The 19,925-nt window shown below is 42.3% G+C and overlaps 1 protein-coding gene across 1 annotated transcript; it reads right to left on the bottom strand.

Moving 5' to 3' along the window:
• Positions 1-8,273: 8,273 nt before the first annotated feature.
• clcf1 (cardiotrophin-like cytokine factor 1) lies at positions 8,274-19,618 on the bottom strand. The gene is made up of 4 exons (XM_029442184.1): positions 19,546-19,618; positions 10,429-10,583; positions 9,034-9,688; positions 8,274-8,958 (listed from the first exon to the last, which is right to left on the bottom strand). The coding sequence occupies exons 1-4, from the start codon at positions 19,562-19,564 to the stop codon at positions 8,375-8,377; spliced, it is 1,413 nt and encodes a 470-aa protein (XP_029298044.1). The 5' UTR covers positions 19,565-19,618; the 3' UTR covers positions 8,274-8,374.
• Between the last annotated feature and the right edge of the window lie 307 nt (positions 19,619-19,925).

Raw genomic sequence — 19,925 nt, 5'->3', positions numbered from 1 at the left:
AATACTTGCATGGCAGGGTTGCATAGCAGCTGGGAGATAATTCTTTCATTCAAACTGCCAGCTCTGAGAGAAACAGAGACTGTGGGAATCTTTCCTCTGGATATCTGTGTGGTGGTTCTGCAGGTTTGAGATCTCTGTCAAACATCAAACTGGTGTCACAAATAGGATGTGAATCAAAACCGCTCCGAGTCATTCATCTGTCTGGTCAGAAAGAGAATAAAAGCTGAATCCAGACTCTCTCTCTCTCTTTCTCTAAACTCTTCTTTCTTGCTCATCCTTGTCCATCCTTCCAGGCATACACAAACATGCCTTGTTGGAGTTTGTTTTGATCCAGTCTTGTCTTAATGTGCTCAAATGGTAGAAAAACCTAAAAGGAATTAAAGAAAAGAAAACTCAGACAGCGTGACGGAATGAAGAAGTAGCATCGTATTACCGTGGGGTCCTTAAGAGGACCGTAAAAAGATATGCACTGTGTACTTTCCAGGCCTGGAAGGGGAAACTTTGTTTCTGCCTTTTCCTACGCTTTTGAAATGGTGCACTGTGGGACAGGAAAAAGAAAAAAGTGCAGTGTTTGTGAGAATCGTTCTTGCTTGTCTCATGCTACACCCTTCAACCACGTTTCATGAAATTCTGGCCAGCCATTTTATGGTTCAGGTTTTTGGATAAAAGGTTTGCAATATTCTGTATTTGTTTTGCTGTCTGCAAATCCCATGAAAAGACCAAAAACCAATAATGAATTGGTCCACCTTTCTGACTCCCCCAGCCATAAGTCTTATACTGGCTCCTAAGGATGCAAATCTTTTGGGAACCGGTTACAAAATACACTTTAATTCTTTAAAAATGTTTATTTTAAAGATATAAGTGGGCACTTGTATGTATTTGCAATTGTTCGTAAAACTGGAATATAGAGTATTAGGTCTGCCAGGACCTAATACCTTTTTATTGCTCTAATGAGTTCTCTAATACAGGAAGGCGCATGTCCTCAACTCATAAGTATTTGAAATTCAAAATAAACTACAGTGCCCATGTTCATTATAATAAAGGAACCCAGCGCAACAGTGTGGCTCATAATCTATAAAACAGGGAATAAGTTTTATCAGGATTTGGCTACACAGACAATGGTTTTCAGAAGGTACATTTATTGTTTGTTGACAATGAGAAAAATATACATTATTATTATATTTTAAGGTGAGGTGGGGTTGTGGAATGTAACGGTTAAGATTATAGGGTATGTCTCCAGGGAATGAATGTAAGTCAACGTCTCTTCCTAAGTGACAAAAACAAGTGTGCGACTGTGTGTGTGTGTGTGTGTGTGTGTGTGTGTGTGTGTGTGTTTGAGTGTGTCTATGTGTGTGTGTAAGATACTCAGTAGTTCTTTCATAATCTCCTGTCTTTGTGTGTCCCGCAGACAGTTTAAAAGCTTTCTATTTACCTTTCACACCATTCACCCATTTTCAGTTCGCTGAGTGGGATGGAGGTGTGTGTGTGTGTGTGTGTGTGTGTGTGTGTGTGTGTGTGTGTGTGTGTGTGTGTGTGTGTGTGTGTGTGTGTGTGTGTGTGTGTGTGTGTGAGAGAGAGAGAAAGAGAGAGAAAGACTGAGACAGAGCACTGTGAGTTCTCCTGTGTGGGTGGACAGCTGGTCCAAAACAGGCGTTTTAGTCTCTAACAAACCGCGACACGACAACATGTAAAACGCCTCATTGACTCCCATCCAAAGCCTCAGGGAAAAGAAAAGAGAAAAAATATATATGTTTTGCCCACACACATAACTGCAGCCATTAATCATAGATTACATTTTACGAGAGATGGGGAGGAATATGATTGTCATAAATTGAGCAAATCAAATACGAGGGAAGTTCCTGGCTATATCTGCTGGAATCACCTCAGGATAGCTTGGCTCGAGGAACAAAGGTGCTGAGATATACCCTGTGTTTGGATGAGTGTGTTTACCTCGCTCTGTTTCGCTTCCCCCTCTGTTTTGAATTTGTGCGTCTGTGCTTTTGCCAGGATGCATGTCAGTTATCAGACTTATTAGAAACCATCAAACGTCTGCTCTATCATCTGGCTCTGCTTTTCTCTTAGTATTTCTCTCTCCTTTAGAGGAAGCTCTTTTTTCCTCTTTTCATAATTTTCACCACAACAAAGGTTAAATGCAAACGTTGGCAAGACAGACAAGCAGAATGGAAGATACAGTGAGAGAGAAAGAAAAGCACAAGGGCAACAAAACTGCATAAAAACACAAAATGCTTTTTGGAAGCTGAAACGCCCGATTATTAAGATTACACATAGTCTGAACTGTTCTACTGAAAACAACATGAAGAGTTTGTCTTGGATAAGTGGGGATTATAGATTTCGTCAAATGTTCATCTAACGTTGAGTTTTTATTGGACTCGAAGCGAGACAAATCTCAACATGATACTCGAGTTTTTGGTGATAATTGATGGAAATCTGCACTCAGTGTAATTGTCTGTCACAGTAATCTGTAAACGTTTTTTAGATCATCTCTCATCATCTCTCAAGTGAATGAACCAAAGGTATTTATTTTAAGAGCTCGCAGACTAAATCAGTTTTACACTTAGATGGATATTGGGCAGAGTTTCGACAGGCGAGGAATATAAATGAATTCGTATGTTGCTCTGAGTCTCTTAGGTATGTAAGTCATATGGGAATCTTTTTGCTGTAACATTACCCATGAGATGTGGATAAGTGGACATAGTAAATCAAGGCTTGAGTTTGTTTCTGAGGGCAAAATGTAACTTTATGTGTGATGTCACTGCTTTTCATGTTCAGGTAAGACTTCTGTAAGACACCCACACAAACACACACAAACATCCACCCATACACGCCATTCAACCATCCGTGAATGAACAACCAGCCCCATTTTCTCCCTAATTGCTTTTGAAAACATGTCAGGGAGCTGAGCAACATGGGGAATGACGGCTCCCGGTGTTTTCCTAAGGGACTAAGTCAACAAGCACAGACAGTGACATGAAAGAGCTCACACACCTCTGTGGTTTTGCTCACTCACACGGACAACCAATTGATTAACTCATAAATCAACCTCATCCCAGGCCCCGGGCCCTAGAGCGCCCCTCCACCACCACCAACCCAAAAAAAGAAAAACGGCGGTGAGAAGCTGCAGCCCAACCCTGCGCCCTCCAGCTAAGTAAGTGGAGGCGGGATGTTTCAGCTCATGGCAGAAACCCAGCATGAGGGAGAGGCCAGGTGGGGCAGGTATAGTGGGCGCTTTGGAGTAAAAACACGAGGGTGGGGTCATGGAAACGACAGCTATAGGCTTAGTTTGTGTTTTTATAAAGACAGGGAGGGATGGAGAAAGAAAACACAGAGGGGCTTAAAAAGGGATACAAATGTGTTAAAAAGACAAAGGAGAAGATCTGAATCAAACGCTGTGTAGCGCTGCCAAAACGCAGAGAAACACAGAGAGACAGATATGGAGAGAAAGAGGGAGAGGAATGCAGTAAATCCCTAAGAGACTGAACAATCCTCTGGAGAAAGAAAAGAGGAATTTTTATGTGCTGCAGGTGAGCAGAACAGAGAGGGAGGGAGGGAGGGAGAGGGAAGAGGAGACGAGGAGATAGACAGATGGAAAAGAGAGAACGCGGGGGTGGCCGAGGGAATTTGAGGAAAGCGTGAAAGGGTTTGATTGTAGCAGAGAAAAGGGGACACATGGTGCGAAAATGAAGCAAAGTGACACAAAATGGCTACTCATGCTGTTAGAGAGAGGATGGACACAGTGAAGGAAGGCAGAGAGACATATGGAAAAAAGATTGGGAGACAGAGTGTGACCAAAGAAATTATAAATAGGAGAGAGACAGACAGACAGGGAGGAAGAGGAGGTCCGAGAATGACCCAACAGGCGCATATGTGTATCTTAAAGGCATACACAGGTTTTTGGGAGATTGGTCAGCTTTAATGATGAGATTGAACACAACAAAATCATGTTGAATATCATCTGGGTAAAGAAAGATGACCTTTAATAGACAATTTAACATTCATTTATATGGTCTATTGACTGAAAATTATTACTTCAATAGTTCATTTATATTATTATACACACAAGGTAACACTGATGATCTTCTAACCCTTGTGATATATTCTGAGTTTGTCATTTTCTTACTACATAACAAACATATTTTGTTCTTGGATTCCTTTCGTTACATGAGCACGGAGCCATTTCATAAGGGAAGTGTTAACATATGTTTTAACTCTGTATCCAAGCATACAGAACGTACAAGCAAAGCTGCTTTTAGCAACTTATTTTAGTTTCCTTTGAATGATATCTTCACTCTTCCTTAACATGCTTCATTGTTGCAATTAGGAAAAGAATACTGTACCACAGTGGACCGCTGAATATATTGTCAACTGTCTACAAAGCATTATCTTTACCTCAGCTAATTGTTAGCTGTGCATACAAAAGAATTAGCTTATGATTAGATGTTTCTTACTGACTCGTCTACAGCAGCGTATTTTACAGACAAATCGGACATGGATGAAATGGAGGAAGAAGACGACCGTGAAGACGTCGTTTTTCAGTTGAGTTGAGTCGAGTCACTTTATTATCCCAGATGGGAAACTTGATTTGCAGTCAGGTGTACAACATTCAAAAACATTTTTGGGAGTGAGGCCATAGATACAAGAGCCGAGATCCGAAGGCGTGCTGCTACTGATGAAGAAGAGACGCAGGCTCATCCTCACGATGGAGCTAATGCAAAAGCATTTTAATTGGAGGCAAACATTTGAATACGCCCTTCAGTGCAGGATGAGTCATCAACATTTTTTTTACTGTTTTCCAGGAAATGACAAACTCTAAAATATCTTTAAGAACACCTACTAAACTTTTTTGTCATTGTTGGGCCAGATTGGCTGGTGTAGGTGACGACCAGCGCCATATACGGAGAAGAAACAACTTAAACATCTATTTTGATTTCATGGGAACTTTAGGACCTAAAAGTGGTGAAGTGTGGAGCAAAAGAGCCAGAAAAGAGGCCCGATGAGGTGCTCTCCAAGAGCAAATAAAAGTTCTTCAACAAGATAGCCCGCACATCGACTCCTCTGTTAGTCGTAAGTGTTACATCACGGCCTGCCAGTCAGACAGACAAATCTTCTTCTGTTAGCAGCTGCCTGATAGACCGAACAAGCCAATAATGTTGATGTCCTGTCACTTACATTTTCAGTTATTATCGAAGGACTAAGCCAGCTGAGTCATACAAACAGGGCTCGGCGATGCTGTTACGTATTAGTTAGAGCAATTTGTCTCTGCTTCGCTGACAGAGAGAAAAAGAGACGCTGACTGATGTCTGTTAGATAGATACGCATGACAAGCCTCATTCCAACAGAGTTCTGACATATAGAGATAATGATTCACACACGTGCAGCGTTTGCAAGCCCACACTCGGGCAAACAATACACACACACACACACACACACACACACACACACACACAGATAAACGCATGCACACACAGACCATACAAAGCTGCCTTTGTTGACTGCTGGCGGCCCCTCAGTCTTTGCTTACTGAATGTAAAAAATACACAGCGTCTTGTGTGTGTGTTTGTGTGTGTCAACGTTAACCCTTTCCCCCACTTAGTGAGCGTGTGTGTGATGATGTGTCAAGCGTTGACACAGTCAGCCTCCCATATTGGTCACTTCCTGCTTAGCTAATGTTGCATTTTAGGGCACATGTGTGCACTTGTTTGTGGTCGACGTGTGTGTGTTTGTGTGTGTGTGTGTGTGTGTGTGTTTGTGTGTGTGTGTGTGTGTGTGTGTGTGTGCGTGTGTGTGAGTGTGTCAGGGCGTGTGCGTTTGTGTGCAGGTGTGTACCTTGGAGGTGATGGAAGGAAGGTTCTCATTGATCCTTTAATATCTGGCCCGGGGCGAGGAGAGGGAGCCAGAGAGCTGCAGAGCATGTGGGGAAAGAGTGGAAGCGATAAAAGAGTCTGAGACAAGAGCAAAAGCGATAAGAGACTGAGGCGGTGACAGAGACAGGGAGCACGGCGGCATTGAAACACATACACAACAAGGCAGCCTGGATTATGAGGGGGTGTGTTTGTACCTGTGCTTGTTTCATGTAAATCCCTCAATGTCACAGGTCAGAGGGATGTGTTAGGGGAAGAGGAGCTTCGTGAGATAGCGTGATGAAAAAAGAAAGCAAAGGGGGAGGAGGGATGATGAAAGGAAAAATGAGAGATCGTAAATTTTCACCAGGACAGACAAATAAAAACTCTCTCATACCCCGCCTCGCTCGTTCTATTTTTTTGTCACGAATGTGAGCCGGCCTTTGTTTTCCAGAAAACACCCCGACCCCAAACTCCTCTCCCCTTGTGCCAATCACCCGAAGCCATCCCTATAAAACTGAAACCATTGCAAACAAAAATCCCATAAGCATTTCTTTTTTGTCTCTCCTCCTGATGGGCTCCCAAATGACCAATAACACCACTCTCTGTACAAAAGCTAGTATTTATTCTCTCTTGAGTTACAATACAGTATATTCACAGTGGAGAAAAAATAAATAAACATCTTGTTCAATAAATATTTTAGAGATAAGATCTATAACCTTTAGCTATCATCCAAGGCACATTGTAAAGTCATAACAATAGATTTATTCTGGAACAGAAATCAAGCCATCTGCAAGGGAAATATATCTGATTTCATGTTTGAAAAAGAGCAAAAAAAAATCACATACATCTTTTGTGTTTAGGAGTGTGAAGGTAACATTTTTACATTCTTTCTGAGAGTTGTATGAGAAGATCAATACCACTCTCGTGTCTGTCTGTTAAATATCAAACGCGTGAAATATGAATACGCTTCAAACACATTAATAGTTTCATGGTTTTATGTGGCCGACATGTCGATTTTACACCATTTCTGTCAGGATTAAACAAACCAAATATAAGGTGTTAATTACAGGCTAGCAGTTTCCCCCTGTTTCCAGTCTTTATGCTAAGCTAGGATAACAGTCTGCTGGCTCCATCGTAATATTTAGTGTACAAACGGGAGAGTGGTATAGATGACCTCTTCTTATTCCCAGCAAGAAAGCAAATAAGTGTATTTCCCAAAATGTCGAACTATTTGTTTGAGTGAAATTTGTATTTCTATTGTGAATGGTTTCTTAAGGCATAAAATACCACAATAAGTGTGTGTGTGTGTGTGTGTGTGTGTGTGTGTGTGTGTGTGTGTGTGTGTGTGTGTGTGTGTGTGTGTGTGCAGTATGTGTAGTACTGTTGTAGAGTTACTGTAACTGACCGGCCAACTTCTGATTACTCAGCAATACCCCTCTGCCCGTTATTTCCAGTGCTCATCCCCTGACTGACTCACGCCTCCTCCTCCTGTCTTCCTCTCCTTTTCTTGTCTCTGACCATTTCCTCCTTTCCTTTTGTCTTTTACCCTTTTCAGAAATGTTCTTCCTTTAGACAAAATGAATGTTTGCTGATTCACACATCTGGGGGTCACTGAATCAGTTTTTTACTCAATGGCTGCACTGTTTGTCTCTCTGCCTGTCACTCGGAGTATCCCTGTGCGTTTGTGTTTGTGCGCGTGTGTGTGTGTGTGTCTAACCACCTACAGTGGTATTTCTGTTGATCTATGAGCCGTGGAGTCCGGTAACTCAGCCCAGTCTCAGTGTGTCTCGCTCAATGAGCTGCTATGTGCATCAGGCGGGTGACAGTGCTGGTAATGTGTTGGCTTTGTGTGTGTTATATTCCATTAGCGCTTCTGGTGACCTGCCAAATAGTGCTTCATTCATTTATTCCAGTACGGTATGAATGAATGTGTTAAGCATGAATGTGTTTATGTGCTTTTGCCTGTTAAAGGAATACTTCAGACACATAATTATTAACTGGACATCAGTTACTCACCCTGTGTGGATGCCTCCACGGTCAACGAAGAATCCAAAAACGGAGAATATTCTTGATGAATTTAAGTAAATGGGGGCCGTGTTTAACAACAGCCAAAGTGTATCACAACTCATGCAGTTTAATCCAAGTCTCATTTATCCAGTCGTGTGCTCACTATTTCCCAAACACATGCATTTTTGCTAAAACCATACTATTTAAAACACTTCAGCATAAACAATCTCTTGCTTGTGCAGGTGCGCTACGAGTCTGAACAAGTCACCTTTTTACTACAATTCATCAAGACTTTTCTCCCATGTTTGGATTCTGCATTCAACTTGGAGGCATGCAAGAAAAACAAAGTTGTATTCAAGAATTTAAGGTAATACAGAGTGAGTAATTGAAATACAAATGGTCATTTTGGAGGTGAAGTATTCCTTTAAAGCTCTCGATATGGTTCCACTCAGAGTTTGTGCAAATATTAGATTTCTCGATATACTGCACTTGTGTGTCTTAATATCTCAGCCTCTGAGTCTCTTCTTGAGTCGGTTAAAGTCCTTTGCCGACCGCCACAGCCAACTCTGCAGCTCTCTCAATATCCAAAACCCCTCCACCTTCCTGGCGAAGTCGTTCATCGTCGGCCGCACTGACAACATCGCAGAGGAGGCAGAGGAGGTGGAGGAAAGGAGCGGAGTCAGAGGAGGCGAAAGGAGGGAAGTGCCCCTTTGTAACGACAGAGGGACGGACTGTGTGAGGAGGGTGTGCTCCTCACCCGCTCCAAACTGGTAGAGCAGGGAGAGGGTGGACAGAGGAGGTGGCAGGGTGGGGGAGAGGAGAGAGCGAGGAGGTCGACGATAATGATGGAAAGTGGAGGAGGAGGAGGCAGCTTCCATGTTAATTTGCTTCTCCTCCTCCAGCGTTAGCCCTCTGCTTCGCTCTACAATAAATCCATCTTCTTTTCTCAGTGTGTCTATGTGATGCGAGTTCATGTTGTAGCTGTATTGATTGTTGTAGGTTTGGTCTGTGCCCGGGTGCAACACTTCTACCCTGTGTTCAGGCTGCCATTCCCTTTCCGCTCCATTATCGTTGATACTCAGCAACCTTCTCCTCCCCCATCTCTCTTCCCCTCCCTCTCGCTCCAGCGCCTCCTCTTCCTCCTCCCAAGCTCTTTCTTCTTCACTGGCAGTCCATTTCCCGCTCTCCGGCTCTTCCCTCCTCCCTCTCCTGCCTCTTTCTCCTCTTCCCTTCTCCCTTGATCCGCCACTCCTTCCTCCCGTCGTGGTCGCCTCTGCTCTCCTCCCCTCTTTCCCTCTCCTCTTTTCCACCAGCTCTACGGTGACGCTGTCTTTTCTCTCTCCTGTCACCACCCTCGTCCCGATTCTTCTTTGGTTGTTGCGCTGACCGGACTCCGTCCTCGTCCCGGCTCTGGACCTGTAAAGGCTCTGGCTCATCAGTGGAGCAGGTCGGGCTCCCCCTGCCCCCCTCTGAGGGTTCTGCAGATCTCCAGCTTTACTCTCCATGTTTGTAGACGGAGGAGGAAGTGCGTAACCGAGGGTGGTCATCAATGCAGATATGGAGCCCAGCAGCCCATCCAAGCCTGTGCAAAAATGCAGTAGGGAGGTCTTGAGGGAGGGGCAGAGGGTGGAGCGGGCCAACTCCCTCACGGCTGACAGCAGCACGGAGTAGGCCTTCTGGTTCTGGGCGAGCCGAGCCTGGTTCTCGAGGCCGTGCCACAGCTCCAGGCGGGTGGCAGCGCTGGGTAGGGTCAGAGCGGTACTGTTGGGCCGAGGAGGGGAGAAATCTTTCTCATTGAATGGAGGGCCTAGGTATGTCAGCTGGAGGAGATATACAAAAATGAGAAGAAAGCAAGAGAAGGTTTAATAGAGAATTATGGCGTATTACTTCATAGACCTGTGTTCACCAGCTAGACTCTGACTTATAATTAAGTGGCGCAAACAACCACGGGAAAAAAACTAAATTAAATGTATTCTTTCAGCATATAGGCATCCTGGGCATCCTCCATTTCCATGATCAACTCTCAACTCTAGGTCTTCATAAAGAATATATTCATAATGTAATTTCACCTAAAGATGGAGTGCCTTGGTTTTTCCCCCCATAGTTTTTTGCACCACTTAATATTAAGAAAGACTTCCGGTTCTTTGACCCGCCTTACTAAAAAGCTCCTGTCGGATCAGCCTTTAGAGCCAGGCAGTGCTTCCTTCTTCTATTGTAATCCGTCTGTCTGCTGTTTGATACTGAGCAGGCAGTGTACGGTGGGTTTTTAGAGCTTTTACAGCCGAAAACGACACTATGAGAGCAGTGAGCGTAAAACAAAACAGTAAAGTTACTGACGGCCGGCTAAACAAAGAGCTGAATTTGGCTATGAAGCTCCGTAAAACTGGAATCAGCTGCAGATAAGGTGATAATTCAAATTGTCAAAAGAAATTCTCGTTGCCATAATGCCACATGTGTTATTATAATACATATTGTTGTTAATGGCTTTAATCTGAACGTTTGCAGAAGTGTTTCTAATTGTGAATAAATCAAAAAGAGATCTTGCTGAAAGAGAACTCACATATATGTCTTTGATTTCCTTGAGCTGATACTCCAGGTATTTGGTCAGCTCGTACGTGCTTTCTATCGAACTCCTCTCACTGGCCAGGTTGTGTGAAGAATCCAGGGCCGTCGCCATGGCAGCAGCCAATAGCAAGATGAGCTGGTGTTGATGGACTGTGGAGAAAGTTATAAAAAGTTCAACCTCAGACAGACAGACAGACAGACAGACAGTGTGAGATGTTTCTTTAGGGACACTCACATCATGGGTGTCCAAGTGATAATTACCACACACTGCAGAGGTATTTGTAATCATAACAAAGAGGTGAAATTTATCCCAGACATTATGTTCTCAGACATTTTGTGATTATTTAACTTGGATGCTTGGTTTTTAATGATTTTGATGATTTGAGAGCTCAACAGACAAAAGTCACCTCCAGCTACGGTTTCCAGTCGCTGCACCTGAACGCTGTTTATAGGATTTCTTTTTACAATATTCCGGTTTATTTCTTTGTCTCTATGGCGATGGCCTCGTCTGTTTACATATTGCCAGGTCAGAGTCATCTGACACTGCCAATAAAGCTTTTTCCGTTTCCAATCTAATTTTAGCAGTTTCTGGCTGTCGGAGGTTTACTCTGGCTTCACATAAAACCTCTCTTAATAGCTTCAGACAGTCAGACAAATGGCTCCTATGTTCAATGCACAAGTCTGTCAGGCAAACAGCCGCTTTAACACACACACGCACACACACACACACACACACACACGGATGTTCATTCCTGACTGATATCCCCAAAACAACGACATGAGGCTTTCTTTACAATCACAAACATTAATGTGTTTGTATCAGTTGTATGTTTGCTGTGGACTTCTTGTTTAGGTTTCAGCGTGTTTGTGTAGGTGTTTTATGTTACTGTGTGAGTGTTTGTGAGAATGTTTGTAGCCGTAATTATATATGTGGATGAAATTCACATCGCTGCGAGTGTATACAATGATTTTGTAGTGTGTGTGTGTGTGTGTGTGTGTGTGTGCGAGAGGGTGGGTGTGGGGGGGGGGGGGTTGTAACACTGAGAACCTTTTAGTGCCCCTGTCTCTGGTTTCAAACAGAGAAAATTGGAGCTGAAAGGTGGTTTTCAACATTAAGGAACTTCATGTTCGTCCACTTCTCTTCGTCCCATGCTTGCTGTCTCTGCACGCTTTCGCTTTCACACTCTCTCCGTTTACTTTCTAACTCTCTCTAGACACTTCTTCGGCCCTTCGCCCGAGCACGGCACACATTTCTTTCGTCGTCTCTGCTCTCCGTCATCTTTTTCCATCCTCTCTGCACTCTCTCTCTCTCATCCTCCTGACACCCAGACGGTAGGCAGTGATTCATGCTTGCAATTATGGGCAAAGCATGCTGCTGTTCAACAGGAGTGAAATATGTATTGCACAACTTTCTATCTGTCTTTCTCTGACTCACCTCTGACATACTTGCATCATAAGTTACTTCACTAATTTAATCCCTTTTTCCTCTTAAACTAGTCACGCTGATCTTAAATGTTCCTTTCTTTCCCAGCATGCCTTTCTCCTCCCCACTTTTCCCACTTCTCTCGACGCTCTTATCTGTTTTCTGCCTCGGGTCAAAATAACAGCAGCCAATTAACCCCGATTAGCTCTCCTTCTCTCCCTCTATTGCCCCTTTTTTTCTTTTTCTTTCATCTATCCATCATGAAGGACCCACAGGATGGTTTAAACACTCTCAAAACATTTACCCTCACACGTTTCTAGTGGTTTTAAGAAAACAAGTTCCGACCTAAAACAGTCAACATCTTTTCCCTCTGACTCAACTGCTTACATTTGACGTATCGGTATGCACTCCCCAACAAGGGTTGGGTAGAAACCTGATGATGGCACTCTTTTTTGTGTCTACTCAACACAAAAAAATGTATAGTTTGCTGTGTTACTTAAAACAAGAATGTGTGCACTATAAAATGTGTCATAGAAGACAATATCTATAACATTTCAGGTTTTTTGTCTTTTGTCTTTGGGCTAACCCAAACATGTAAAGTGATCAGAAAGACACCAAAACATCAGAATACATTGACAAGTAACGTTAATCCGTTTGCTTATGTTACAAATCGCTATGATGTTGTTGTTTTTTAAACCTGACAAGCTCGCTGGATAAAAGTTGTACAAATCAATTGACTTGAGTTTTAGTGACAGATTGAATGGCACATTGAGAAACTGGCGGTTTGAAATTAGAACAGGATTAATACTGCTCGTAATTAGAGTGACAACAAATCTGAACAAACAACTGCTTGATTTAAAAGGGAAAATAGCTGGTAACTCTTCCACTACCTGTTGACCCTGAGTTGTCGGCAACATCAAAGCTTCCTTCCAATTTCTAAAGCACTGTAGTTGGGATCGGGCAACTCCCACACACACCTTGAAATCAGTCAACTAGAATAACCCCCGTCAGCCAAGCCTTCTCCGATCTCCTCAACTGCAAAAGCCTCGTCACCTGTCAGAAGCAATAAAGCATCTTTCAGCGACGCCTGAACATTTGGAGCTCATCAAGCCACGGGCACCTCCCACCACACATCCTCCATTAGCATCAAACCACATCGAAATCAACACAACATCGCTGAGTAAACAGCGCAGAAGGAAAAGGACACACAGCGTGCAAAAAGAGTCGCACTCAGAAGGAATAAACAGGTAATAAAAAAAAGGAGCCTGGGACGCAGAAAGAAAATCTCCTTGGCAAAAATCCACCCAAACTGTTCCAAACCGTTTCCTTTTGTCTGCAGCCACATGCTCCGAGATGATTGCCAGACGTGAAAGACTCTTGTTGTTTTGATTGAACACTGACATGTCTAAAAGCATCCTCTGCTGTGGCCATTCTTTTGTAGGAGTAAACTGAGATAACTCAAAGCCAGAGCCATGTTGTTGTTGTATAATATTACATTGAGCAACTACACTATAGTCGGTGTATAGCCCGACTTCAAGGGAAGCCCTGCAGGCTCGAGGCTGTGTACCTGGCAGTGGAAGCACACTCCGCAGGGCAGGGTTGCAACCAGAACATTCTCCGTGGGAGGATTGTATTACAGCAACACAGGGGTTCCCTACACCGGCCGACCATGACCTGCCTCTGTGCACTTATGTGTGCGTGAATCCCTACATATTTTAGCATGCATACCTATTAGGGTTACACATATGCACACACAGGGGAGCTCCATTATTCACAACTCATCATATTTTTATCTACGATGTGTTCGCTGATATGAAGTCAGATGTGGCACTCCCGAGTCTGGCTGCCATCTGCAGTACAAAGCTCAACATGAGGTTCATCGGGCGCCAGAGCTTCTGAGCTCCTAATGTAGGTCAAAAATAAACATCAGCTCAGGGTCAGGGTTCAGAGTTGAATTTTGGGGCACAAGGTTGTGTTCAGGGGCAAAAAAAGCCTCGTAGCACACTTGACATTTACACCAGTGACCCAGTGTTTGTGGGTGTACCACCGCTTCCATCCAAGAGGACTAATATTTCATCTTTCCCAACATGCACCACCATTTGAGGTTTTAAACAAGCACTTAAACAGAATTTGGTATTGTGGGAAAACCATGTGCAAGTTAATCTTTCCAGTCTGGTCCAGGAAAGCCTAGCTCCAGTGCCAAAAGAGATTGCCCTTCATTGCTTTAACCACTTGAAAGATGTCTTGAACAGAAAGAAAACGTCAGTACGTGGAAGACGTTAGAATCCGGCTCAAATTAGATGTTTATTTTATTATTCAATGCAACATTGATTAGGATAGCTACAGTCAATTTTCACGCCATACTTTTGGAGGGCATTCATTCTAAGACTTAACATAAATCAAGCCATGCAGCCCGATTTTGGAACAAAATGTTGAAACATCATCCGCGGTGTGTTTTCCAGAACAGAAACAATATGCTGCAGGCTACATACTGACACTTTTATTTTATTACACAACATTAGGCACTGAGGTTGGCTATATGCATGTTGTATTTCATGCTGTGTGTGATTTTAAAGACTCCTTTAACTTCAATCTGAGAGTCTAAAGGCACATCTCCAGAAGTTTGATTTGTCTGGATTCAAGCAACACATAAATCAAATGTAATCTGCTTCACGTGTATTGTTATTTATGTGAGGTGTTTTTCTATCCAGACTTAATGAAATAAATCTGACTTACGATCGGATCACTGGATTTTGGCTGCAATTCATAACACAATCTCAATTCAGGTCACAACATGAGTCATTTCTAATGGGATAAAAAACCACAAGTAGTTAATTTAGGCCAATTAAATATTGTGACTACAGGGCAATCAGTGGCTTTTACTGTCCTTCCCGTTCTGCCGACATTGTGTTCATGCACCATTAACTCAAGGTTCACTTATTAGTTTTTAATCGTACCCCAGAGTCTTCTTCAGCGACTGAACTTGTTCAAATTTCACCACCAACCAAGTTCTGTATTCACACCTGACGGGGATACGGTTGAAAACTCCAGAAAAAGCAAGTGAACCTGGAGTTTCAAATATTTTACCACAGATTTGTGTTTCCAATATCAAGATTCTCTCACTCTTTAAATAAGCTCATTATTCAATATCACTAAGATCCACATACTGTATGTGATCACTTTCATTAGTTGTTACATTGAGTTACTTTTTGTTATCTGTTACTCATGTTTTAGCCACATGTGGCTAAACACATTTGGTCACATTTCTTTCTTAAAATGTGCACCCGTCCTCTGACTTGTTTTGCATATTTGTTGTCATGCAGCTAACGTGACGGAGACGTATAGGAACTGTTTGTCTCTTGAATCTTTTCTTAATTATTCTGCAGCACTGTACCTGGTGGCAGTTCTGCCTTCAACACTTACCCTTAGCATAAACACACTTGTGCGGGATGCCAGGAGCAACAACCATGCACACATCAACAGGCTGGTGTGAGGGATAGAGCCACAGTGGAAGTGGACGCAGACACGCGTTGGGTGAGAGGGGTTGAGGGGGGGGGGGGGGGGGGGGGGCATCTGACAGTCTGGGGTCAGGGTTGGTGTTGTGTGTCTGTGTACAGTTAAAGGCCAGATTTATGTATAGTCTGTACTCAATCAAATGTGCATTCCTTTACTAACTCAACACACACACACACACACACACACACACACACACACACACACACACACACACACACAACCAGATTGTTAACTGGAGATCCATGTACGCACAGACGTTATCCTAAATAAATACATATAAACAAACACATACACACACTTTTCCCTTCTCTTGTCCCATGAGAATCCTTCCTCTGGAGTTGGTTCATACTGAAAAACAAACTGATCCCCTTTGGCACCGGACACAGACTGGGGTTGCCAAAAAACATCAATGACCCAAAAACAAAGGCAAAAGAAAACAACTTAAAAAATCCAATAAAATTGTTGTTTATGCCCAGAAACTCTATAAAACTATTTTCTCGCTAGTCGTAAACTCAACATCCTCTGTTTAGTTCCCTTCTTACCCTGATGTCTGTCTCCCTCTTCACCTTATAAGTCAATCCAATCCATGCCCTTTTTTTTTTTTTTTATCTCTGGATTCCAGTTGCTTTATCGCCATGTTTGGTTTCAATTTAGTTGTCGTTTCATCTGTCCCCCTCTCTCTCTAAATCTTCCTGAAACATCAAACCTCCATTTTAAGGTCTCCTTCCTTTCTCTCCCTAATTACCGTTCCCCTCTCTTCCTTTCACTAATTGGCTCCACTCGTTCCCTTCATCTACATCCTACACTCCTTCCTTCCCCTTTTTTAGACCTTCGGTTTTTAATTTACCTCTTAAACCCACCGCGGCTACTCCTGATCTCCACCTCATGGTTTCTCTTAAATAACCCAAAAATAGAATCAGACAAGAACGTGCTAATGAATTTCAAAGTCTCTGTCACTACTTTCAAGAGAGAGTAGGAAAGCAGCAGTAACAGAGTAATGTAATGTACAGCTCTAACCGTTCTGAGTTATTGCAGTGAAAAGCTCAAATGATTAGTCAATTAATAGGAAATGAATCGGCAACTATTCTGATAATGGATTCATGGTTTAAGACATTTTTAAAGCAAAAATGGAAATATTCTCTTTTTGAATGTGAGGATTTTCTGCTTTTCTTTGTCTTATTTAATAGTACATTTAAAAAAATAGTTTCGGTCTTTTGGGATTTAGGAAATTATTATTATTTTTAACTCTAACCCTATATATATTATTATTTTCTGACATTCTGGATCAAAGAACTGATCGATGAATTGACAAAGTGATCGGCAGAATAATTGCTATTAAAAATATGTGTTAATATAGTTCTGTTTTTTCTTTAAATATGTAATCTATTAACCCTTGTACATTGTTAATGACTGGTCCTTTTCTCTAGGTGCTTCACTTATGGTCTTTTTTTTGATTAATTAATGAATTAATTGTATCAATAAGTTATCTTTTAATGTAGTAGCTAGGCGGTACAGTAAGATGTTTTGTTGCTATTGTTGTGGCAGCATGTCTTTCACATGTTGTCTGCTGTTAATCTTTTGTTATTTGTTACTGTGTGTGAGCAACCAAACTAGTTTCTCCTCTGGAGATTAATAAAGATATCTACTCATCAACCAATTGATTATCATAATGGATATGAGTATTGGTGTGAGTGTTTGCTTTGTACTTCAACTACATGTAAGAGGTAAATATTGTACTTTTTACTCCACTACAATTATTCAGTGAAAATAGTCTAATAATATAAATTTACACTGACAGGGGACATTCTTCCATGCACAATGATTTACTTTGAATGCTTCATGGGTATTTAGATGATGATACGATATACTTTATTTATTTTTTAGTAATATCTAAGAGGTTTTTTTACTTTGTGTATTGGGGATCTGAATCTGGAGAGTGAGGACAGATATTTAAGTGTCTTGAAGGATAGAGACAGAGGTGGAGGAGGAAGAGAGGATTTGAAAGGAAGGAGGGAGAGGAAAAGGAGAGAGAGTTTTCTGAAGCGAGGGGCCATGTTAATTTGGGAAAAATGTAAACAGCATGTGTAACTGTTCAAAGCGTGACCGACTCATTTTATATCATTCCCCCTGCTCTCTCCTCTCTCTTCCCCTCTGGGTGCTGCTAACTTCTGTCAATCGGGAATCTGCACTGCATTAACCCCTCTACCGCCAGTTCCTCTCTCCTTCTCCCACTCTCTCTCTATTTACTTTAATCTGTCTCTACCTCTCTTTTCTCCCCCTCACCCCCAACACACACACAACCTCCACAAATCCTCCTGACATCCATATATATACCATGAAGAATTGAGGATGGCGCTGAGCGAATCAAAAGATGTGAAAGGTTCACTTTACCTCTCTTTTCCACATCCCCTGCTCTCTCTCTCTCTCTCTCTCTCTCTCTCTCTCTCTCTCTCTCTCTCTCTCTCTCTCTCTCTCTCTCTCTCTCTCTCTCTCCCTCTATCTCTCTCTTTTCACTCTTCCTTTGTTTCCTCCTATTGCCGGGTGTGTTTGAGCTCACTGGTCCAACACATACTAACGCTTTTATCTGAAACACACCGACACTAATTCGACCCTCCCAGCAATAACATGCCTTGTCTGTGTGTGTGTGTGTGTGTGTGTGTGTGTGTGTGTGTGTGTGTGTGTGTGTGTGTGTGTGTGTGTGTGTGTGTCTACCTGGGAAGGTGTGTGTGTGTGTGTGTGTGTGTGTGTGTGTGTGTGTGTGTGTGTGTGTGTGTGTGTGTGTGTGTGTGTGTGTGTGTGCGTGTGTGGGTGTGTACTGTGTCACAGAGGGCATGTTCTTCAACAGCTGAGCTTTCTGTGTATTTATTTGCTCTGAGTATCAGAGGGAGCAGCAGTTTGTTCTGCCCTCAGCTCTCCTCTTCTCTTCCCGTATAGGTGGTCACATTGTGTGAACCGGCCGGCCGTCAGCAAATTTGGCCTCATGGTGTGACCACCTAGACGGGACAAGGAGGGCGAGGGAGGGAGGATGGCAGGAGTGGAGAGAGGGCGGGAGAGAGACAGAGGAAGAGAAGAACTTGGGGATCTTTTGTTCAGCGCATCATTTCATCACACAGCCATCTTTCTTTCACCTCCTTTTCCTTCCTTTTCATAGACACGGAGCAGCAGCCGCACCAGTCGTCCCAGGGGGGAAGTGTGTGTGTGTGTGTGTGTGTGTGTGTGTGTGTGTGTGTGTGTGTGTGTGTGTGTGTGTGTGTGTGTGCGTGTGCGTGTGTGTTTGTGTGCTCTCACACCCTGACTAACGTGAATCATGTACTTTCTCATATCGGTGACAGCTAACTAGACAGGGGCTTTAGCTGCCTCTGACCCCCTCAACCCCTGTCATTTTTTACTGTGAATAAGAGCCCCCTCTCTCTTTCACACAGACAGACAGACAGACAGACACACACACACACACACACACACACACACACACACAGTCACACACACTTTTTACTCCCTCTCACTCGCTTAGTCTGTTAATCTCACATTCCTCTGCCTTAACATTTCTTTGAAAATACATAAGACGTAAAAAAAATCTAAAATTAATTCAAGTTCTACTTCGTGTTCAACAAGTCTGCTCGATGTGTAATTGCTTTTTCTGTGCCTATTATTTCTTTGGTAATCTTTAAGGTTTGCTAATGAGCCACTAAACCCATCTGTTTCTTGATCATAAATCTTCTTAAGTAAAGAAATGATTTACAACCATATTTCAACTAATCTGGGATGTTTAAAAAACATTAATGAATAAAATAATTTTTTTCAAATGTTTCAATTTCTTTCTTTTCAGGCTTTCAAAAACTAGACCATATGAATGAAATATAAGAGCATGTTAGATTGTTAGTTTTAGCTGCAAAATGCCCAATTAAATCACAAGATAGGATAATATTTAGAACGTGTGCAAAAAAAGAAAACCCGGATTGATATTCGGCACCAGAATCTTTCACAAAATTCAGTAATAATTGGATTTGCAAGAAAATAAATCTCAATATTGACGAACAACAGGGAAATTGCAACGTAATAGTAATAGCCTAATAATAAGAGAAGGACAGAAGATAATGATAGGAAAGTAGCCCATACGTGTTTTTCTATGTTTTCAAAACTTCCATAAAAAGTATTAAAATATGATGTACTTACCTCCGCAAAACCTTTTCATTTTCTCCCAATCCTTTTATTCCGTTCAGTTCGCACTCACAAGTTTAATTTAAGAGCTGAAATAAAGCGAAAATAATGTCTTCTCTTGTAGATTAGTTCGCTCTCTTAAAACTTTTCATCAATCAAATCTGCTCTCCTCGCTCAGACAACTCTGGAGAAGATGAAAGATATAATTCAGGTCGATTTGATCCTATAAATGGATTGATAATAGTAAATGATGGAGTGTGAATATTGACGCTCCGCTGACTTTGTGTGTGTGGTCTGTGTGACAGGCTGAATGACGGCGAAGCCTTTTTGTAGCTACCTCCTCCTCCTCTTTTTCTACCCCTTATTCATTTTTCCTCCCCTCCTTCCCATCCCTG

Source organism: Cottoperca gobio, chromosome 10, assembly GCF_900634415.1.
Source record: "Cottoperca gobio chromosome 10, fCotGob3.1, whole genome shotgun sequence".
Taxonomy (NCBI): domain Eukaryota; kingdom Metazoa; phylum Chordata; class Actinopteri; order Perciformes; family Bovichtidae; genus Cottoperca; species Cottoperca gobio.
The sequence above is the reverse complement of the archived record's forward strand: the minus strand, read 5'-3'. Positions and strand labels throughout refer to the sequence as shown.